At 37.6% G+C, this 24,146-nt stretch overlaps 1 protein-coding gene across 1 annotated transcript in view; it reads left to right on the top strand.

Moving 5' to 3' along the window:
- The first annotated feature begins 557 nt into the window (after nucleotides 1-557).
- mtmr7a (myotubularin related protein 7a) overlaps nucleotides 558-24,146 on the top strand; it is a 24,692-nt gene continuing 1,103 nt past the window's right edge. The window contains exons 1-14 of the mRNA XM_038292259.1: nucleotides 558-751; nucleotides 1,000-1,122; nucleotides 1,200-1,362; nucleotides 4,771-4,928; nucleotides 5,023-5,151; nucleotides 6,522-6,656; nucleotides 6,857-6,989; nucleotides 13,823-13,932; nucleotides 16,057-16,179; nucleotides 16,366-16,415; nucleotides 21,236-21,436; nucleotides 21,559-21,693; nucleotides 21,822-21,948; nucleotides 22,043-24,146. The exon at nucleotides 22,043-24,146 is cut by the window's right edge and continues 1,103 nt beyond it. Of these exons, the coding sequence (XP_038148187.1) occupies nucleotides 728-751; nucleotides 1,000-1,122; nucleotides 1,200-1,362; nucleotides 4,771-4,928; nucleotides 5,023-5,151; nucleotides 6,522-6,656; nucleotides 6,857-6,989; nucleotides 13,823-13,932; nucleotides 16,057-16,179; nucleotides 16,366-16,415; nucleotides 21,236-21,436; nucleotides 21,559-21,693; nucleotides 21,822-21,948; nucleotides 22,043-22,384 (1,953 nt within the window). The 5' untranslated portion in view covers nucleotides 558-727 and the 3' untranslated portion in view covers nucleotides 22,385-24,146. The remainder of the gene's footprint in view (nucleotides 752-999; nucleotides 1,123-1,199; nucleotides 1,363-4,770; nucleotides 4,929-5,022; nucleotides 5,152-6,521; nucleotides 6,657-6,856; nucleotides 6,990-13,822; nucleotides 13,933-16,056; nucleotides 16,180-16,365; nucleotides 16,416-21,235; nucleotides 21,437-21,558; nucleotides 21,694-21,821; nucleotides 21,949-22,042) is intronic.

The following is a 24,146-nucleotide window of genomic DNA, read 5'->3' as shown; positions in this document are numbered from 1 at the left end:
GGAGGAGAGAGTGATAATAACTTTCAAAATTCAAAAGCAAACTATTGTTAAATGTGATTACTGTGGAATATATTAAACAATAGAACATGTTATACTGGAATGTCATAAATATAAAAGCGAGAGGATTTATATATATATATATATATATATATATATATATATATATATATATATATATATATATATATATATATATATATATATATATATATGAGGAAAGAGTTTGAATGTATTAAGAAAAATATTTATTTATTAGATATGTTGAGGAAGAATTTGGGAGGTAAACATATACAGATAATTATTCTTTTTTTAAAAGAAAACTAAATTATTTCATAGAATTTGATTATAGAGAGGGTGAATGTGTGTAGAATACAAAGTTATGTATAAGTATGTCGTTCATTTATTTATTTATTTATTCATTTTCCTTAGATATTAGATATATTTATTAGTATAGTCTATCACGAACCACATTCCATACCAGTAGTGGCGGTAATGCTACTAAATGTTTGTTGCCAACCGCAAATAAATCCAAGAAGAAGAACATCTGCGCTGAAGGGCTTTAGGACTCAGCCGCCACCATTCAGACAATGGTAATATTATGGCTGTTTTCACCTAAGAGCTCCGTCCAGCAGCTTGAACCATAGAACATGGTGTAGCAGATGTGATCCTTCGCTGTGGTGAGAGGAATCGGATCGGACCCGCTCAGCAGGAGGCTCAGCAGCTCCTGATGGAGCACATCCGGCTACCGAAGGTAACCGAGGATCCCTCTGCGCTCCTAGCTCTGCTGTATTTCCGCATTAGCAGAAAGGTGTCAGGCTGCAAAGCAAGAACAGATTGATGATCATATTTCTGATCAAACATGTCTCGGTGTGAAGGGCGTGTGCTGCCACGCTGGCAGCCCACAGGTCCCACAGAGTGGGGTTTGACTGATCCTTGTAGCTGACATGTGCAAACAGCTGGAAGAGTGTCCCTGATGTCCTGTCTCTCCCCCTCCTGCAGGTGGAGAATGTCAGGCTGCTGGACAAAGTGTCCCCCAGGAGGAGCAGGGTGGGAACCCTCTACCTGACAGCCACCCACAGCATATTTGTAGAGAATGAAGCAGGAGGCCGCAATGAAACATGGGTAATAATCAGTGCACTGAGTCCAGAGGGCACTAATCTTTCACTTTGTGTTTATGAGTCTTTGCATGTTTTCATCAGGTGCTTCACAGTTTGGTGAGCAGCGTGGAAAAACAGGATGCCGGCCCCTCTGGGTGTCCTCTGCTCATCCGCTGCAAGAACTTCCAGATTCTTCATTTCGGCATTCCCAGAGAGCAGGACTGCCAGGATGTCCTCCTGTCCCTGCAGAGGCTCTCCCAGCCTGGTCAGCTTCATCTTCTCCAAAAGCCTCATTTTATCCATCAATGCATTTAGTTCTTTCCTGTAGTTCTCAGTTAGAGGCTTGTAAAGCATTAATATACTATTATTGTACCTTTTTTAAGTTTTGTCACTTTACAACCACAAGACCAGTTAGGGAGAATGTTCTGCAGAACTTTAAATCAGGGCTAGGTGATAAAACAATAATCATAGCTTTAGACATCACCTTCTGCACTGTTCTGTCTGTCCTCTGAAAATAATGTTAGACAAAGCTGAAAGACAGTGACTACATGTCTTTTTGTTGGTTGCATAACCTCCATAGAGGTTGCAGTCTTTGAGGAAGAGGCTATGATCAGATAAGACCAGATTTGCAAAACAAATATGTGCGTTTTAAAACAAGCCCTGCACATAAACATGAATACATTGTTTTCATCATGAGACATGGTGGGTGCTGCAGCATCCTGTGGGGGAGGGGTGACTTTATTTGGCAAGCTGAGGAAGATTTGAATGGCCTGGTCAAAGGTAGACCAGGGGTCTGCGGCCCCTAGATTCTGTGGGCTTTCTGCAATGGTTCTTAATGGCTGAAAATGGTAAAGAACGATTCATGTTTTAAGGTGTAAAAAAAAAAACAATAACAAATGCAGGTTTTATCAGTAAAGCAGCTCTTCTTTGGAAGAACTGGATTCACTTTTCTTTGCATTATTACTTTAAAAGGAGCAGCTTATCTTTAGATTTAAAATGATGCGCAGTTCATTTTTGTTTCCATTTGGCTTCATTCTCCTGACTTAATTCTCGTAAAAAAAAAAAAATAATAATTAAAAGAATCTAACCTTGCTCTATTATTCCAGGACTGAAATAGTTCTGTAAACTGGTAATGTTCCCCCTTAATTCTCATAATATGATGTTTTTCTAATAATGTTACCACTTTTGTCCTTTTTTTTTCTTTTTCTTTTTACTTTATTGTCCTAGAACCTTTTTATACCTCATATTAGTAATTTTATCTCTTCAATACTACCCCAACAATTCTGTTCCTAATCTTGTCTATGTATATATATATATGTATATATATTAATCAAGTGATTTTTATATTCATAACACATACATACATATACAGGGTTTCTGTGTGTCATTGAAAATGATTAAAACTCAATAAATTATACTTTTTTAAATTATGGCCTTAATTGACATTCAAATTCAATAAATTTGATTATCATGGCATTGAAAATGCTTTATTTAAAAAAGGAAAAGTTTATAAAAGCATTTTTTTTTCAGATACCGTATATAAAAACATATTTGTGCAGAACTGCTTCTGGTTGATAGTAAAACTGTATGTTCAGAAAAAAAGCTCGAGGTGTAGAAAAAGCTAGAGAATGGGAAATGCACATTTCAACAAAAGTGGCTGGAAAACGAGGAATTCGGGACATGGCTGCAGCCTTTTGCCGACAAAGATGACAAAGGATTTTGCATTGTTAATATATAAATATATATATTAGTGCTGTCAAAATTATCGCGTTATTATCGCGTTAACGCAAGGCCATTTTAACGGCGATAATTTTTTTAACGTGAGATTAACGCTATGTGGTTTTATGGTACAATTTTCCAAGTACATCCCGCTGCAGCCTGCGGGAAGGCGGGGCTATTTTCCCCCAGTCTATGCATTTTCCATAGGCTTCAAGAGCAGAGCTCCTCAAGGGAAAAAGACGCTCATACACTGGGTGACGCTAGTGCCTTTTCTTTAAGCCCCACCACCAACAAACAAGTTGAGTGTCTGGTAACTAGTAGCAACCTGAAATACGCTGAGAAAACTGATTACTGAGGTGAAATGGAATCTGCTACGGCACTCTTGCCGTCTGTGTACGCCACAGCTCAGTATCGTGGGTGTGAGTGGGTGGGTGGGTGCTTGTGTGTGTGTTCTCATTTTTGTTAACAGGCTGAAAAGTAACTTTCTAGAGCATAGACTACCTCCATCTAGGGATGTCGGTCTATTGATTTTGATGTATTGATTGAAAATTGTTCATTATTATCTTGGTTAATTAACATCTAATGATAACTGTACTACATTTTATAGCAGTAGGGTAAAATGCTTGTCTTTGTTCAAAAGACTGTATTAACTGTAAAGACTGTCTTTTGCATCAGCCTGTTTTCAGGGCCTTTTTTTTGCCTACATATTTGTTATTTTTTGCTACATGCCTCCCCATCTTCTTGCCATATGTTTCTATGGCATAAATCAGTGTCTGTGACCTGTTTTCATTTTAAAAAAGGACATTGGCACAAACCTAGCCTGTATGTATTTTTTGTATGTCATCGAGAGTATTTAAATGATTTTCAATAATAAAAAAAATTTGCGATTAAAATGCGATTAATCGCGATTAAAAAAATTTAATCGATTGACAGCACTAATATATATATATATATATATATATATATATATATATATATATATATGAGAGTCATGGGTACTTGTTGATGCCATTTAAATTATTTTAAATAAATTTTTATTTTAAATAAATTTTAAATTAAAAAAGCATTAAATTAGAGTTACTCATTCCTGTATAAATCCTGTATATATGTATGTATGTATATAAATACAAATGTGTACATATATTTTCACATACATATATGCATATAGATAGTGATAGATATACATAGACACATCTACAATCTTGATATATAGTTATATATATTCACACTCCTATTTATTTATAATACTTTTAAAATCTATATTTGCACAGCTATACCTAGAGGCAACAGTCTGTGCTGTATGCAAGCTAAAAACCTTGAAAACGAATGGTGTAGCACATCAAATTGATGTTCATTATAACAGACATTAACTACTTTCTGCCACATACAATATGGCAGTGACATGTAATATGTGCCGCTCAAAAAATATATATTTTGGTAGAATTAGGGGAAAAGTGTCTCTTTCTATTAAAAGAGTCAGAGTCTGGTTCTAGACCTAAATCTGACTGAGAATCAGTGACAAAGCTTAGATTGCTGCTAATAGATCCTCTCCCTGCATTCTAACTGAGGTTGTGTAGTTTCTATCAGAGCACAGAACAAACATTTCAATCTGGATGACCAGCAGCTGTAATAGTATTAAAAACAGTTACAAAAACGATTAACTCAGAAGAGGTGAATACAGAGAAAACCCTTACTTTTTTATTATTATTGTTTGTGACTTTTTTTTTTTAAATGCCTGAATATTCCTAGAAATTGACTAAATTGTGTTTGCTTTATCACTTAAAACCCCCAAAAACATTCAACTTTGTGTCAAAATACAAGAAAAATATTAAAGAAATATAAAAATCTTTTAAAAAGTACTATACTTCTATGCGCATTATTCCCCTTCTATGGACATTATCAGTGAAGTAAAAGTCTGAACTGTTTGTTTTAATGATTCCTATTTGCCTTGCAGAGAGTTACGAGGAGCTGTATTGCTTCTCCTATAAGCCAAACATTGATGAAGAGGAGAGGAGACAGGAGTGGGCCTTCGTGGATCTGAGGGCTGATTACCGCCGAATGGGACTTCCTAACTCTCTGTGGAAACTCTCTCTGGTCAACCAGCACTATAAGGTCGGGCAGCTGATCTCGTGAGAACAGACTTCATCCTAATAGAGTGGCCGCGTGTTTATGAAAATGGTGCTGTATTTTCCCCTCCTTTTTAAAGGTGAGTGACACCTACCCTGCTGAGGTGTTCGTCCCTGAGTCGGCCACACCCCCGGTGCTGGTTGGCAGCTCCAAGTTCAGAAGCAGAGGCAGATTCCCTGCCTTGTCGTATTACTCCAAAGAAAACCATGTAAGTTCCCAGCATATATTATTTTCTTTTTTAGTTTCAGCCTGAATGCAAAGTTTAAGGTCAGGTGGGAAGATTTTACCATTAATCACAATTTCCAGTTTGCTGTGTCCTTCCAAGTACAACAAGGGAGAGGTTTTTACTGTTTTTACTTGTTTTTTTTAAGTCACAAATTATATGAAAAAGAGGGCAGAGTTGTTTTTCTTATTATTAATGAGTCTATTTGGTTGGTGGCAACATCCCTTATGAAGCAGCTAAAATTTGGAGTTACATTAAGCAAGATTGCAAATGTGGAGAGTGGGAACAAGTGTGTGCATGAAGGGTGAGGGGTATGGAGGTGGATAAACCTTTAAGGTCGTCCATCCTTGGAATGAGGGTGCCTGTCTTTCTTTCTCTCTGAGTAGTTTTTTATAAATATTTTTTAAAGTTTCCCTCTTGGGTTTCATGTCTCCTGGGTTCCTGGAGATTCAGAAAGAATCTGACAAAGTCCAAGTATTTTTAGGTCAGAATTTAAAAGAAAACAAAAGGAAAATAGAACATGATTAAATATTTGGGTTTCCAAACTCTTCTCTGTCGTATTGATTTCAATCCGTTCTGTCTGACCTAGTTCCACGCCGCAGTAAAACAAAATGTACCATGGATTTTATTGGTAACGTCTGTATTTACACTTTAATAGAATTCGATTAAAAACCCAGAGAGGTCTGGATTTTCTCTTTTTTTATGACTCAGAAATGTGGTAACTCCTACTGCTTGTACTATATTGTTATAGTACTTCTTTCTGCTGCTAATTAAGCAAACAAGATGTCGACTTACTCATTCTTACCCTTTTAATGTTTTAATTCAGCCTAAAAACATCTATTTAAAACAAGGGAGGATGTTGGATCTGTTTTTTTTTTTGTAAAGGAACAAATGAAAAGCAACTAAACTACATTTTAGTTCATTTTCTGACCAAGAGATCTTTCTGAGAACATCTTTTTCTTCCCAATGCTGCTTTGATAGAAGGGATAGCTTTGTGTGCATGAGGTCAGATTCCCAGGGTAAAGGGTCTGACTGTCCTTCATACTGGATCAGGGTCTAGAGGGGAGCATCGCAAGAAGTCTTCCTTAATTTCCCTTGTGGCTGCTAAATGGAGATATGAGCAATGCTCTCTCATCTCAAGTTATCATGCAAGGAGGAAACATGTAACCAGCATTAATCTACAGTATGTCATGTGCACATTTTGTTTAAGTGTTGAGAAAAATACTATAAACTTGACCATTAAGTTTGCAACGTCTTGTTTTTCTAATATCATCCGACTAGAAATGTAAAGGAATGCATTTTAAAATCCTTTGTTGATCTTAAATTCATATTAAGGGCCTCTTCCCTCCTTCCAGGCTACCATCTGCCGCAGCAGCCAGCCGCTGTCAGGTTTCAGCGCTCGCTGCCTGGAGGACGAGCAGATGCTGGAGGCCATCTTGAGGTCCAACCCCCGCAGCGACTTCATGTATGTGGTGGACACCAGGCCTAAGGTGAGCCCTTTGTGCCTACGCAAACATGAGCCACTTCCAGTGCTGCGTTGTTTCTTCAGGCGGATTGTTTTTAACAGCTGCGTGTCCTCAGAGCATCCCTGCTCTCCATGTCAGCTGTGCTGCCCGCTAACATAAAAGCATGTTTCTGTAAGGCTGTGGGTGAAATCACCTGGAGTGAAACGTGTGTCATGTGTTTCTAGTTGAATGCGATTGCGAACAGAGCTGCAGGGAAAGGCTATGAGAATGAAGATAACTACTCCAACATCAAATTCCAGTTCATGGGCATTGAAAACATCCACGTCATGAGGAACAGCCAACAGAAAATGCTGGAAGGTAAAATTATCTCTTTGAATAATTTCGCTCTTTTTTTTTTTTACTAAACAAAATCCAGATTAAAAAAAAATACAAATTGTTTCACTTTTAAACAACATTTTTAATTAAAAAACTAACTTTATATATCACATATCCAAGTGAATTGAAAGGGGGTTTTAATACCATGATATCGGTGTTGAGGGAAATTGACAAATTATCCAAACAAACCTGGTCTCGTGTGGAAACTAACTGATCCTCCTAATAAAGCAAAAAACAACTCTTGTTAACCACATTGTGGAAGAATCACCCCTGTTACTACCCGATCTGTCCCGGAAGCACGATCAGTCCTGCACATGCGAGAACAGAATAACTTCGGGGTAGGCAATACTTCCTGTTTCTTACTTTTTTATTCTTTTGTCTTTTTCCAGCTGGGTGTTCCCTTTGAATATTTTTGTATTTGCATAAATATAGCCTATTCTTAAAACAAAAAAGGCAATATATAGAAAAAAAACACTTAAAGAGCCTTTGGAACGTTACTGTGACTGCTCTGAGCATGTCCGATGATGATGTCACTCAATGTAATGGTGAGAATGTAAAACGCACTCCATTTCTTCCAGAAAAGTCTTTAATATTTTCTATACGATGTAGTTTGCATTCTTTAATGTTTCAAGTATATAAAAAAGTATTTTCAGTCACATTATTACATGGTTTTCGGCGATCCGGAACATATTCTGTTCTCGGATACGCAGGATGGATCGTGCTTCCTGGACGGATCAGTTAGTGATTTCCCCGGCATACATGCTGTCAAACATGGAGGTGGTAGTTTGATGGTCAGGATCTGCTTTGATTCTTCAACAACTGCTGAAGTTAATGAAATCATGATTTCTGCTTTTTGACTGAATATTCTGAAAAAATAGGCTCTACAGCGGAGGTCTTCAATGGGGAGGTGCATCTTGGGGGTCACGAAAGTTTTGGTTGATTAGACTTTTTTTTAATATTCCACCCTGCAATTTTTTCCAGTAATTAAAATGTCTTTAAATCCACATTGACATGAATCAAAACACTGTAGTAAACAGATACATGGAGGCAGAAGATGTCTTTCAATCATCAATGCACACATTCAGCGACACACAGGAGCTCTTTCAAGCTGGACACCGTTTCATTCACAACACCTGTCCCATCAACCAGGAATCAGAATCAGAAATACTTTAATAATCCCAATTACATTCATTATATGACTCCATATGTAATAGAGTGACTATAGGACCAGTTTGATATAACACAATTGCATACAATATATATAATTAGGGGGTCCCCCGCTCCATCTCGCCTTCAGTTTGGGGGTCCTTGGCCTGGAAAGACCCCTGCTCTACAGAATTCATGGTCTTAACTCAAACACACTAGGGTTGTGCAGTTCTGAGCCACTCCAGTTAGTCCATCTCAATTGGTTTTGTTGTGGCAGATACTGTGCAAATAATCAAATACTCTCATGACATCATGTGTTGTTCTTTCAACACCTGTCCAACTAACTTTGTGTTAAGACAACAAATGAAAGTGTGATTTTTTTCTTAAGTCATAGTCAAAACAGTTAACTGTGTGCACATATGGAAAAAAATCACATCAGCCATTCAAAATATAGGAATTTATTAAAACTAATTCTTCATCTCCAAGTGAAACACATTACAGTTAAAAACTCTACTGAACCATTGAAACTCAACTAACCTGAGCTCCATGCAAACATAGAAAAATTTTTTTTTAAATAGTTGAAAGCCATAACCAATGAAATTATGTAATTGTGTCATAGTTGACATGAATTTTAATGATTCAGAACTAAAGTTTATAATCAACACATTGGAATTGGGTCAAATTAGCTAATGAAGTACAGTTGGAATGTGTTAAGACCGATTCACAATGCAAATCCAAAATAAGGAAATGAAACATGAATATTTGAAATCATATTTTATCAAATCATTTGCCTAAATCAGAAATTGATAACCATTAAATTCTTTCCCTTCTGTGATTACTCCTGAGGAAATAGCTAATGTTAAAGCAGGCTTTTAGCTAGTAGTGCGTACGATGTTCTGTCAGATGTGCATACCCCGTAAGACCAGCATACCTATAGTCAATATGCATGCAAAGATTTGCCTTTATCCCTTTAGTTTTGCATGAAAAATAGACTTTAAACGACCTCAACAGGCATGTATCCCTTTAGTTATGTACAAAAAAACAATTTAAGGTCAGATCGCCGTACGCTTCAAAAAACATCAATAAGTAAGTAATACAATTTTTTTTAAACACACCTGTTGAGGTAGTTTAAAGTTTATTTTTCGTACAAAATAAAAGGGATAAACTAAAAGGATAAACAGGGGAATAAACTAAAGGGATAAACGGGTATTGACTGTGGGTATGCTGCTCTGACGGGGTATGCTCATCTGACAGAACAACAGCCGTACATTTTAAGCCTTTTACAAAAAAAATGATAAATTGTGTCATGTGTCAAGTCATGTCGTGTTTTTTTGTTGTTTTTTTGTACCACATACCTGAAAAATGCTAACATCTACTTCCAGCCGCCACGAACAGTACAAGAAAAACTTATCTTGTGCTGTAAAATGCCACACATACTCAAAAACACTTCAATGTGGCTGAATTAAAACAGCAAAGAATGGGTCAAAATTCCTGCATGATGGTGTAAAAGCCTCCGTAACAGGATGGCACAACCAGGTAACTGATTTAGGCCGCAGGAGTTGTTTTGTTTTTTTTACACAGGGCCATGTTTGTTCGGAAATGTTTTTTCCTTTGAAAAAAAAAGTCTTAATTTTAAAAGTAGGCTTTGTATTTGCTTAAGTTAAGTCTGTCTTATATGAGCATTTGTTAAAGGACATTAAACATTTGTGTGATTTAAAGAAAAAAATAAAGACACTGGAAAAGCCATCTAGAAATGAGTAAAAATTCCTTAAATTAAGTGTAATTGATTAATTTGAGTAGGTAAATGAGGTGATTTGCCAATGGAATGAGTATTTTTACTCTTCTAATAAGATAATTAGATTATATGCACTTGAAATAAAGCAATGCATTTGCGTTTTCTTATTTTAAGTGTAAATTGTCTTGTTCCAGTGGAAAAATGTCTCTTTTACCTCCAGATTTTTTCCAGTGATAGAAGAAATCTGGAAATGACAAATATTTTTTTAACACAGTTTTTGTAACAGCTTGAGCCACCCTCCATAGGAAAGCTTCCCCTACATGAATGTATAGTTTAATTAACCCAGTTCTTCACCCTACTGAGGCAGTGCAGGGAGCTTTGCTTTCTTCACGAGTGGTCATGCAGTCTGAGCTGCTCTGCAGCCGGGTTTCAGATGAGGCCACGGGAGAATTTCTGGGTACTGTTTAGGACTGCTCCTAGAAAGGCTTTGAACCCATCTGGACTTGATTTCAGATTTTTTTTGACTGGGTTTCCCGGAGCGGACTGTCCCACACGTTCTCCCCAGAAGCGAAACAGAGGGCGTGAGAATGATGTGATTACATGTCTGAAAAGTTAGACTTATCCTCAGTTATAACTCTCAGGCCCCTGGCACTGAAATGGAAATCTTCAAATGCCAGAGACAGCAGCAGCCCTTCGGTCGGATGGCTTCATTCTAACGCCACTGGACTCTTAAATAAGATTTAGAGGACCCCCCACTTGGGAGTATTAACTTGGATTTTCCTTTTCAAGGGGAGGCCCATTAACATTACTACAGGCACACTAAACCTGATGACCTGCTTCTGTTCTGTCAGACACCACAGTGTTATTCTTCTCCAATTAATATAGTCAGTATGGGTGGTTAGCCAGGGTAGCATTAGAAGGGAAGGGCTTTAAAAGCAGAATGTTAATATTTTTTTATCATTTAAATAGGGCTTCATTGAGTTTAATATAGATTTTTTATATGTGATCAGTGTGTGTTCCTCTTTGCTGGGGGCAGGTTACATGTCTGGGAATGCACAGCAGGGCTTTTAGAAAGTGGAACTCATCCAGGACATTTCACCAGGACCTGCTGTCTCTACTCATTATTTTCATTCATGTAAAACACATTAAATAATCAGAGATTACCAAAAGCCTAAATTGTTTAGCTGGAAACTCTTTCCCTAAGTTATTATAACTCATACGTACTAATAGGTAGTTGTTAAATTGTTACCCTGTATTGCATTCATTAAATTATGGGTATATACTAGACACATGTACTAAGTAATTTTCATTCTGCATCAAATTGTAAAATGTGCTATACATCTTATTCATAATCTGTGACATCATAATCAGTTGATTATACGATGTTATTTTTTCATTACTTGTATCTCCATTAGTTGTCATTAGCTTGACAACTACTCTTCTTGGGGTCCATTTTACAAAACATTAACATCAAACAATTGATACATTTGCATGTCTAAAAAAATGTATAGAACTACTGGAATTTTTTTTTTATTCAGATTAATTAAAACAACAAAAAAGTATTTTACCTGCACAACTCAGTGTGTGTGTGAATGGTTGTGTTGCCCTGCGATGGACTGGCGACCTGTCCAGGGTGTACCCTGCCTCTCGCCTGTAGACAGCTGGAGATAGGCACCAGCAACCCTCGTGACCCCGCTCGGGATAAGCGTGATTGAAAATGGATGGATTGATGAACTTATAGAAAATAAAATCCTCAGAAGCTTCTCAAAACACATTTTCTCATATTTCCAGACATTTTCCAGATGTTATGTTAAAGTTGTACCACTCTACAACAACTTTACTCAAAGTTAACTTTACAAAATAACGCTACAGCATTGCAATAATGGAACAGAAAAGAAAAATGAATGAGTGTAAATAAATCCAACTTTCAAAACTGAATTATAAACAATGTGGGCCTGACAATAAAAATTAGATATTATTTCAGGGCTGTCAACTCTCACCCATTGTGAGTGAGACTCTCCCATCTTAGTGTCTTCACACACTTTCACTCCATATTCCCAATTTCTCACACTAAAAAATTACAGACTAGTTTAATAATCTCCCATTGGAATTAAGGAGTAATTAAACCAACACAAATAATTCTTAAAGCTTTCAGGTTTGTCTCTCAACCCCATAGGAGGTCCACAAAAAAAAAAAAAAAAGAACCATTGCATTTTATTTTTCAAAAGATCTGCCACCCAAGAAAAGACCAACCACATCCAGAGAAGATCTGCAGAAAAACATTTTTCCTGGATTCATAGAGAAGAAACCACAGGGATTTTCTTCTTTTATTATTACTTATCATATTAATTTATCTTTATTTTGGTCCATTGAATATGTTTAGAAACTTAATTTCAATCACACCTTCAAACTGAAACATCCAGAGAAGTGCTGTCTCCTGTCATGGTGAGATTTTATCAAATCTACAGCCTCCTAGAAGGTCTGGATTGTTTAGCTGTTTTGTCAATTGTAAGAAAAACTAATAACATAATGATTGAAGTTTTATAATCCTTAGCCTATTACCAAATACTTATACACAGTTTTCATAGGTTTCTATTGCACTGGTTCCTGTATCTGTGCCAGTAATCCAGTAATAGCTTATTAGTTCCCCATTGTTTAATTTACTTGAACTGCAGAGAATAATTAATTAACAAAGTTGTAAAATTCTTAGTTTAAAGTATATTTAATATGCAAGTATTTTAGTAGAGCCCATTCTGCTTTACTTCAATTCTCTAAACATCACCAGAATGTAGAAAATATTGTATATTATGAAAAAATGTTCCACATAACTACAGACCACTTGTTGTTATCCAGGAACATTTACTGTGCTATAAAAAGTTCCAGTTTTGCCACTTTGTTTCAGTTAAATCCTCTGAAAACCTCCAACCTATAACTGCACCTATCCTCATCTAACCCTGACAGGGTTTCCTGTCCAAACTATTTCAAAATATCACCCCAAGCTCTGGAATATTTTAGTCCCCAATTTGGACAGCCTTTGCTTTACAAATACACAAAACATTTCATAAAGAACCAAATGTATATAAATTTCAGCAAATAATCTATCTGTAAATTATTATTTATTATCCCAAACAGATTTTAATGCCCAGCTAGTTTTAATCTTATTGCCAGAAAACATTAAAATTATTCTATTTTTGTATTTTTCCAAATGGAACATTTGGTTTATTATAGATAGAAATCTCTTAACGAAACTTTTGTTTGTATTTTAGAACTACAGATTAGCAGCTAGCCAAAAGTTGATAGCCTTTTATTTTAATCGAGTAGGAAGCTAAGAAGCACATGCTAACTTTAGCTATGTTCACAGCCGTTGCATTTAATGTTTTAAGTAATTTGTACGTTTTTTTATCAATCTGTCATTATTTTTCTTCCATGTACGCAACATACTAAATAAATAACTTAAAAGGCTTTGGGGGCTTCCGTAATGTTAGTGTAATCGAGGATTGGTAGTAGCAGGCCTGCTAGCTTAACAGGAGAACTTATTTGTGGAAAAATTGTCCCCCTTATTTAAAAAGATAATTTACTTTGATGACACACCTTTAGGTTGTTTAATATTTACATAGTTTTTTCATCAAAATAAAGCTTCCATTTATTCTTTCTGTTTTATGTTCAAGCTATCATTATGCCAGCATAGTTAGCTTTTTAAAAAAGTTTAAAAAGCATTTATTTAAAACTCTCTTCAACTATTGTTTGTCATGGAACAGTTTCAGGTACCAGGGTATTGCAGTTTAATGGGATTGAACAATCTGCTCTGAACAAAGACAAACTATGCACAGAATACACCCGGAGGGAGCTGTGAGACGAATAAAGTCAGATAATGTCTGTTGGTCAGGTATGCTCCATGTTTCCTGCCAGTGAGACAGCTGTATTGTGCTTTCAGTGAGTGAGCTTCGTTCCCCCTCCATGTCCGACTTCCTGGAGGGTTTGGAGAACTCAGGCTGGCTGAAGCACATCAAAGCTGTTTTGGATACCGGCGTCTTCATCGCCAAGGTCAGTCTGGAGGCTGATTCCTGCTGTCTGTGTCACCATGGCTCTCAGAATTACCTGAGATTTGTGATTTTTATACAAAGGTAGAAGTCTAAAGTATCACTTGTTAAATACATGGATCACATAATCACAAAATTTGAATAATGTTAAAAAATATGACTCAGGTTTTTTGTATAATTCTGATAGGATATTTGACTAATTGTGACTTTCACCTTTAGCTAAAACTCACACATGATGTTTATCATTACTGAATTTGAATGAATTGTTCCCTAGCATGAGGCACACCTCTGGTAAAAATGTCCATAAAAAACATTAATAGCTTTTCAATTGATCCTACTAATGGCCCTGTCACAACTTAAATATTTAGCCAGCATATATGCCCAACATCCCAGAATCTTCTAAAATGCTGGCATACACTGAAGTTTCTGTTTTGTTTTGTTTTTTTATTGTGGGCGTATACTTTGGGTATTCATAACGAGTACAGAACTTAACCCCAGGCTCACACTGACTCCGGTCTTACCGTTGCGGTGCGGTGGGTGCGGCGCCGCAGTGACGTAAACCTCTCTCACCGGCTGCTGAGCTGTCCGGCTGCGGTTACCGAGACACTCCGGCGCTGCAGAAAATTCCGCAAGAAAGCTATCCTTGCGGCGTGCCGGAGCCCTCCGCAACAAGCTCTCGCAAAAATCCTTTATTTGGGCCGTGTTATCGCGTGAAGTTACGTGAACTCAAGTGAACTTCTGTTAAATCTCCGGACCTGTTGCCGGAGCCGCAGAGCCGCACCGCACCGTAGTCAAAAGGGCGGTGTGAGAGGGGGTGTGCGGGAGTTGCGGTCTCTGTCGGCTCGGTAACCGCACCGGAGCCAGTGTGAGCAAGGGGTTATATCCAGCTACAGCCTAACTGTCGTTGGACATAAGTTCATGGGCATTACGCATGGTATCGTAATGCCCATGAAATGTCCGTGTCCTGAGGGGGGCAGCAATGCACCTGCAGGCGCCCGGCCTGTATAATACAGCACAAGATTTCTCTGAACTTCGCAGTGTTAATCTAGCTGCTGTTTACCCCCCGCAAAAAAATAAATAAAAAGAAGAAAGAAAAAAGGTTTGCAGTCGCAGCAGATTCAGCATCATGTCTGCTAGCAAGTTTGTTGGCATGGCTGTAGGCGTGAACGCAGGGAGGATCAATCACACTCACCTTCATCCTCACCATATTTTGGGGATGATACAGGTTGGATAAACTAAACACCATGAATTTTGAGTAACTTACAATTATCATGTGTCCACGATCACATAACCTGCCTGTAACTTATGCCCCACGTATGAGCAGGCGCAAAATTTCTTGATGTATGCCGGCATACGGCTTACGTATGCCGGCATACGTCAAAAAATTTTGAGCATCCAATTTCTTGGCGCACTTGCCGTATATCAACACGTGCTTCAGCGTGCCTCATCTTGCTCATAGCTTATACAAAGCTTAGCCATAAGTTATCCAACATACGACAGCGTTTTTGCCAAATTTTTCATACGTGGGGATACGCTGGGAAAACAACGTTCCCTTTTTTTGTGTCGTCTTCAGTACAACAGATGCTGATGCTGTCAATACTCACTGCTGTCATCCTCTGGTTTTCCGCAAAATATATCTCTCTAACAATTTTAGAGAACCTTTTAAAAAAATTCCTGTATCCAGATTATGATCTGGATCATCACCAAAATGTAATGAATTGTTCCTTGGCATGAGGCACACCTCTGATAAAAATAAATAAATCATCAAAATCCGTCTATATTATGGTATGTACACAGATCGACAGACAAACACACAATCTCTCATAGAAAAAGAAAAAAAAATGTTCTTAGCTGAGGTAAAAATATCCCCTAATTTAGGTACCGTACATTTTCTTTGACCTTTTTTCATATCTGAAAAAAAAAATGAAATTAAATTCAAATCCAGGCCTTTATTTCCTGCTCTTTATTTTTTAACCATGCTACTGAACTGATTAGCGTTAGTTTATATTAAGATTAAGATAATATTCCAGCCTGGCTATATGTCTGTATGTGAGCTATGTTACATTTTGTTCTGCATTTTCCCTGGAATGAAGAGGATTGCATCTCAGTCTGACTGTTTTTCATGCAGGCTGTTGCAGAAGGTGTCAGTGTCCTGGTTCACTGTTCGGATGGTTGGGACCGTACTTCCCAGGTGTGTTCAGTGGCCTGTGTGCTGCTGGATCCCTACTACAGGACCCTGAAAGGACTCATGGTAGATACACCAAACCATCAGTTGTTTGTTTATTCAACCTATAATGTTGGATCGCTCTTTGCTAAAACATATCAATCTTATTACTACACTTCTAAAAGATAGAAACCAAGTCACGCATTATGACATATAACAAGATATTTTCATGCATTCATAATATATACATTTTTTTTTTTTTCTCCTGCTTAGGTTCTCGTCGAAAAAGATTGGATCTCATTTGGACACAAATTCACTCAGAGGTTTGACTCAAATGCTGTCTTGTATTCAAACAAAACACAATGTTTCCTTGCTGGGAAGTGGATGGGAAATGATGGGTTTAGACATTCTTTGTAGATATAGATCTTAAAAGTGTGGCATGCCATACGTTTACTCAACCAACATTTACTCCAGGCACTCCAGATAAAGGACGACTTACCTCTAAATCAACATTTCTTGCGTATACACTGTATAAATAGATGTCTAATAGTGCTGTCTGCATGCCCTGGGCATTATTTTGACAATTTACTGCAAGTTTGTTTGCTTTTATTTCTAAAATGGTCTATGTGGCGCCCTCCGGCGGTTAAAAAGGGGTTACTCCATTTAATGTTTGCTGTTGGTTTAACCAGTGATATGACCTCACTGAGAGAGAACTGATAGGGTGCTGCTGTAATCTAGACAGCGGCTCTCCTCAAACACAAGGTGTTTCACTTAGGGGGCCGACAATAAATACATTTCTTGGACTGTAATTGGATAATTAATTCTTGATCTTCCTCATTATAAAAGTTTATAAAAATAGTAAATGCCTTGAATTAGCATATGAAGCAAATGTGTCTCATATGTCCCGCCTAATATAATACATTATGTATTATTAGTATCTTTCTCAGTCAGTCAAATGGCCTAAAAGCTATTGGAGAAAATAATTTAAAAGGGAAAGTGTATTAAATGTAATAAGTTTGGACAAACAGAACTGTGCCTTCTATTTCGAGTCTAAAATAATGATGTGGCATTAATTTTGTGGCAAAAGATCAGAAGACATTAAAGATTTACATTTTTGTTAATTCAGTGTGTGGTTTGGATATTTATTGACAATACCCATGAGAAGGTATGTGGAAGGAAGCAGCAACCAGACAAATTCTCTGATCCAGCCTGGCAGCATTTTTCAAATATATGTGAGGAAAGCAAGGCGCCAGAGCGACATGAGTTGTGTTTTAAAATCTAGTCAACTGCATTTCTAAGTAACCTAAATAGAAACTAGAAACTAGAATGTGCATCTTTTGTTGCACTTAATCACCATTAATCTAAAAAGGAAGAGTATGTCACCATTGGGTAACTAAATAGTGGCGGCTCCAAAGATTCTTCTCCGCAGGTGCCAAAGTATGACCAAAGTATGCTATGAAGCATACTTTGGTCCCACAATTATTATTGTACACAGATACAAATAAAAACAGAGCTGCGTATTATATTTGCAAAATTGAACCCACATAATTTATTTTATTTTTGAAAATAAAATAGTTAAAAATTAAAAAGAGGAAAATCCCAGAATACAGAAAATGTTCAAGGCAGGACAAGTTTATTTTTATAGCACAAATCAGCACATGGACAATTCAAAGTGCTTTATATGCATTAAACAATAAAATAGCAACAAAAAAAATGAAATAAAAGCAGAGTAAAAGCATGAAGATAAACAAACGATAGAAGCACATATTAAAGCAAATAAAACAGTTGGACCAAAACCTTAATCTAATGATACCTCAGTTAACAGTTTAGCTTAAACAAGGCAGCTCTAAACTAAGGGGTTTCTAACTTTGACGTAAAAGAGTTTGTTTCAGATAAGTAGAGCAAAGGAACTAAATGCTGCTTCTTCATATTTGGTTCTAGTTCTGGGTGAACAGAGTAGGCTGGAACTAGAAGACCTGAGTGGTCTGGGAGGTTGATACGCTGAAGACAAATGTATGTATTGAGGTGCTGATCCATTCAGAGATTATAGACTAACAGAAGGATTTTAAAGTATATTCTCTGAGCTACAGAAAGCCACGGGAAGTACTTCCAAACCGGGCTGATGTGCTCTACTTTCTTAGTTCTAGTGAGAACACAATGATCAGTGATGAATTCTACTAAAGATAAATGCAGGACTGTCCTGTTTGTACATTAATCCTTTAATCCTTGAAATGTTCTTTAGGGGATAAAAGGCTGCTTAGTAACTGCCTCTATGTTCCTCTGAAGGTTCAGGTCTGAATCCATCATGACACCAAGATTTCAGCCATAATCAATGGTTTTTAGATTTATTAGCTGAAACTATGAGCTAACTGAATCTCTCCTCCTTTGGTCAGAAGATTATTACCTTAGTTTTATTTTTATTCAGTTGTAGAAAATTATGGCCCATCCCAACATTAATCTATTCTAAGCATCAAACCAACACTCTGATGGGTTCATAGTCACCTGGTTATATTGTTATATAAAGCTGTGTGTTGTCTGCATAGTTATGGTCACTGATGTTGATGTTTGCTATAATGTGAGCTAAGGAGAGCATGTAGATGTTGAATAGGAGGGGCCCTAGAATGGGGCTTTGAGGAACTCCGCATGCGTTTTTTTTTTTTGTTGTTGTTTCTGATTTAAAGTTCCCCACTGACACATAGAAGTTTCTGTCTTCAGGTAGAATTTAAACCAGTTTAGTGCGGAACCAGAAAGGCAGACCCAGTTTACCAGATGCTTTAATAAAATCAAATCATCAGCTGTATCAAACGCTGCACTGAGGTCCAATAATACCAGCAGCGTGATTCTTCCAGAATCTGAATTTCTAGGACACTCAGGACATGAATGAGGAAGGATCAGATGGAGGCTTGGATAGCGAAAAGGAAACTGTCAATGTAAGCTGCACACCTGTAAGCAGGTGTCCATGCTGATATTTCTCACACTTGATGACAGACTAGAGCTGGATTGTGTTGGATATAAAAGATCAATATATTCACCCTGACTGATTATAAACTAACAGTGTAGCCTAACCTAGAAAATGTCTCTGCTGCTCTTCAGTCAGGTTATAAAGGTTGTATTTGGGTTATGAATTGTTGGTAGCAGGAGTGTCTGCTGTGTGTTTAGGGGGCACATCAGCTAGAGCTGTAGTCTGTGTGAATAAATGATTGAGACTGCTGCCTTGATGAACAGCAGGTCACAGGAAGAAGGATCTAAAGTGTTTCAGCTTCAAAAGCCCGCCAAAGTTCAGCAGTACTGGACAGAATTTACCAGAGGATGGGGCCCGTGTTTGTTTTTTTTTATATGGGGGCAGGGGACAAAAGAATAAAATACCAACACATATAAAACTAGGGCAAGTTTTTTATTTTTATATTTTTATTGTATAATAGGTGAGCCACAAAGCCAGGAATGCACTCTTCTGATCTAACAGACATAAATCGTGATCCTATCTTAAGTACAACTGAAGGTAAAAGTTGAATGTAATTTCTAAAGAACTGTTAAAAAAATTTTCTCCCCATACTCTGGCTGCAGAAACAAAGGTCATGTGCTTTTTCCAGGAGTTTCAGGGCAAAACATGGTATCTGGGCTCATAAATATCCCTCCTCATGCCCCAATAACCCCTCGATTCCCTTCTGTTTCTCTTTTACCATTTTATTTTGTCTCAATGTCGTAAGTTGAGGTGTCAATTTTATTCTGAAATGTTCTAGTAATCTCTTCTTTGGTTTGTGCCAGACTTTGTCTGTGAAATTGAGGAGCTTGATGCAGACAGTGGCAGAGCTAGATGGGGGGCCATGGGTGGCCATGGCCACCCTTACCCTATCATTGGCCACCCCTACCATTTTTTTCCCTCTAATACAGATGATGGCAGCAGTAATACTCTCAAGTGGAATATTCAAAACATTTTATTTTTTGTGGTTAATTATACACATCAATAAACTAACATCAAAGATGATAAATACAGAATTCATGCTCTTTTCAGAACTAGATTTTGTGTTTTATGGGTTAAAGAGAAAAATATGTGTCTCTGCGAGTCATCTAGGAGTCTTCAGTGAAATCAAAGATAAATATTTTTAATAAAAACTTATAAAATAATCAATTATGTAGATATTAGTGCTTGTAAATATCCATTTTATGCAGAATGTTTATTAATACAAGTAGGTAAGTAATGACAAAGATGATTGATTTACGCCCCAGAACTCAAAATGAGTTTTATCCACTATACCTTTTATCTAGAATCTATGGATGTTTAAATATATGTGTCTATTTGTTAGCAAAGGCTGTAGGAAAGTATAATTAGTCTTTATTTAGACAACATGGATGTTTGGCTCGTTAATTTTACTGTTGAAACTATGCCTAGTTGCTTTCGGCCACCCCTCAGTGTACATTGGGTACTGCCTGGCCACCCTTATAAAAACATTTCTGGCTATGCCTCTGGATGCAGAGACTTCTGCAGCGTCTTCTTGCAGAAACAGTTTAAGCACAGCAGGAAAACTTCAGCTGATGTGAATGTACGCATTTATTATAATGATTGTAGTTCATTCAGCACCCGCACTTCAGTCACACTGAATACAGTGTAAAACCTTGTTGAACTTAAGCACTAGAAAGGCCCATTCATAGATGACACCTAAACTCAATTGAAAGTTTGTGGCAAAACTTGCAAACTAATATTGAAACGGGATTTCCACCCAATCTGACTGAGGTTGAGCTTTTCTGCAGAATTGGATGTGCACAAGTAATAGATACATACACCACATAAGATGCACTTTAAGTTGTTTCTAAAAAGTGCTGACTTCAGCTGGCAGAATCAAATGCATGCCTCTTTTTGTATCTATATTTTCAGAATTATGCAAACATACCTTTTCCTTCAACTTCACAATTTCAGTTTTGACCACTTTCTGGGTTTTTTGGGGTTTTTTTGGGCATATTTTATAAAAACCCTGATAAAATGATTCACTGTATATATATATATATATATATATATATATATATATATATATATATATATATATATATATATATATATATATATATATATATATATATACACAAATCTTTAATGCGATCAGCATACTGTGTATTAATAATAGAGGTTCTTGCATCTTGTCCCCAGGTGCAACCATTTGATTGGAGATCCCAAAGAGGTGTCTCCAATCATTGATCAGTTCCTGGAGTGCGTGTGGCAGCTGATGGAGCAGTTCCCCTGTGCCTTTGAATACAACGAAAGGTTCTTAACCACTCTTCACAACCACATCTACTCCTGCCAGTTTGGAAACTTCATTGGAAACAACCAGCGGGAGAGGAGAGAGCTCAGGTGGGGTTTTAAAAAAATCTTTGGCCAGTATCACCTTTCTCCTTCTACTGAGGTGATTCAGTTAAAGGAGGTAAAGACTAATATTATCATCCCCTGTGGTTGTTTAAATGTCTTTCATGAAGAGTGCATGAAAAAACACACTCTTTGTGGAGTTATCTTTGGACGAACCGTGCAGAGTTCATCAACCCGCTCTACAGAGAGAACCACAGCCAGTCTCAAGGACTCCTCCGACCATCTACCGCCCCCTACTGTTTCAAGTACGTTTTTCAGCAGTGTTAGTTTAGTCCGTGCTGAAGAAAGTAGTTGCATGTGTAACAGAAAAAAAATCTATAAATCTGGGTTTCATGGTACCTGATTGTTATTTTTTTTTCTCTGTATTGTATAGATTTTGGAGAGGGTTATACAACCGCTTTGACCGGGGGATGCACCCCCGACAGTCTGTGGAGGATTACCTGAGGGTAATCCGAGATGAGACGCAGCAGCTGGAGGAACAGCTGGATTCCCACAAGCAGGTGTGGCTCTTAATGACAATAAAAAAACCAAATGTCCAACAAACCGGTTCCTGGATGTAAAGATGGTTTTGCTATTTTTTTTTCCTGTTAACAGAAAATAGCCCAACTGGAGGAGAAGGAGGAGGAAGAGCAGGAGGAGGGTGTTAACGATTCTTTCACAGCAGCCACCTTTGCTAAGAGCCCCACAGCTTGGGCTTTTGGGAAGGACCTTTCAATGGCCAACACTCCTCAAGACTACACTGGCGGCTTCTTCACCAGCAGCCCCCACACACCCAAAGCCCCAGACAGTGCACTGATCCTCGCTCCACAGGACTCTAACCTCTCCAACGGCAGCGACCAGGAGTCCGGGATTGCTGATTTGAGCTGCCGCTCCCCTGTCAGCGAGGACAGCACCAGGGATCCCGACTCAGACGAGGCGGTCTATTCTGCTGCCTGAGCAAATGTAGCTTCTCCTTTTTCACAACACTGTACTAAAACCACATAATACTAACAATTTAATTAGACTCGAGATGTTTGAACATCTGATTTACATTTAAGTTTACACCTATTGCGGGTACTTCTGGTTCCTACGAACCCAAAACTGTAGCTGCTAACCCCATTTTTTCCCCCATTTACCTATAAAGACACTCCACAGCTAAAGAAAGGGAAACACTTAGTATTTTTATGCCATTTAATCCATATAAATGCACAAGACTGTTTAGATTATGATCTTCCATCAAGTATAGCAAAACCTTAAATGTTTTAATTCACAGCACCGCTTGTTTTATCTACAGTGCCTTCTTAAGGTATTTATAAAGCTTGAACTGTTCCAATTTTGACACAATACAGCCACAAACTTCAGTGCATTTGAGATCTTCCTGCCTTGCTCATCTACAGACAGAAATATTTACCTAAAATAACCCAAGTTTGTCAGAATAGATACAAGAACATAATGTATTTAAGTCTTCCCTGCAAAAATACTGAATCAAGTTATTGACTTTGAGCCATTCTAGTACAGTGAACATTTCAGAGTTGCTGTGTTGGTAGAAGGTGAGATTTTAACAGGGTCTCTTGCAGCATTGCACATTATTGTGTTTATTTCATCTTTCTTCCAAGTCTGATCTGTTTTCCTTTTCCTGATGGAGAAAAATAGGTCTATAGCTTGATGCCACCAACACAACATTTTACTGTGATGATGGGGTGCGCATCGTTAGAAAATAATGCATGATACTGGAAACAGGATAGTAGTTGTCCTGTCAACTTTCTCTCCCTGAGCTGCGGATCTGTGCAACTCCTTCAGAATAACGAGGCTCATTGGTTGCATTTCCATTGGATGCTCTTTTTGTCATTTTGGCTGAATGGCAACCTCTTGGTTGGCCTCTCTGACCTACAGTCACACTAATAATCCAGATAGAACACACTGAAGTTTATATCTGTAACATGACAGAATTGGAATAATTTCAAGGTTAATAAACACTTTTGCAAGGGACTGTAGCAGGGATAGGAACCTCACACGATTCCCAAAAGAATGGGGACTTTTTTTTTTAATAATGGGATCGCAAAACTGAATTAAGTCATACAGGATGTTTTTTGTCAATCAGACTCCTGAAGCTGTAACAATTTATATATCTGTTTGCGTTTCTGGTGCATTATTATTACAAATGTAGGTGTGCAATAAATTTAAAGGAGTGATAAGCCAAATTTCACCATTAGGTGGGGCTGTTCAGCACTGTCTGTAGACCAAAACAAGATGTGTGAAAAGCGACTCCTCTCATTATCTCCAACCTCACCTTGACTCCCCCTGGTGTTTAGGTGAATTGCTGTGTTAGAGTCTTGACTGCGTCCTCCAAAGGCCAGATTTGCCGGCCGATTGCATCTTAGTGCGTCGCCGTGGCTTGTTCGAATTGTCAGACTCATTGGTATATGACCAACAAATGCAGCCCTTTTTTTTCACCTTGTTTGAAGGACAGGACTGCTGTATCCTCCATAGCCTAGAGTATCCCGTGATTCATTGCGAGCTCGGAGGACAAAGGAAAATGGCGACAAACAGTGGTGAATATTGTAAGTGCAGTTTAATTATATACTAGTATGTAATTCATTTCATATAGAATTCATGAGAATAGTTCATTTAAATGGTTAATGGGTCAGGTATGTAGCAGGTAATGTTTGGTTCAATTAAAAGGTTTTATCTGTCCCTTTGCAAATGGGTTTAGCGGACA

Source organism: Cyprinodon tularosa, unplaced genomic scaffold (assembly GCF_016077235.1).
Source record: "Cyprinodon tularosa strain WSP-4 unplaced genomic scaffold, ASM1607723v1 ctg31, whole genome shotgun sequence".
NCBI lineage: Eukaryota > Metazoa > Chordata > Actinopteri > Cyprinodontiformes > Cyprinodontidae > Cyprinodon > Cyprinodon tularosa.
This window is presented reverse-complemented; position numbering and strand designations above follow the sequence as displayed.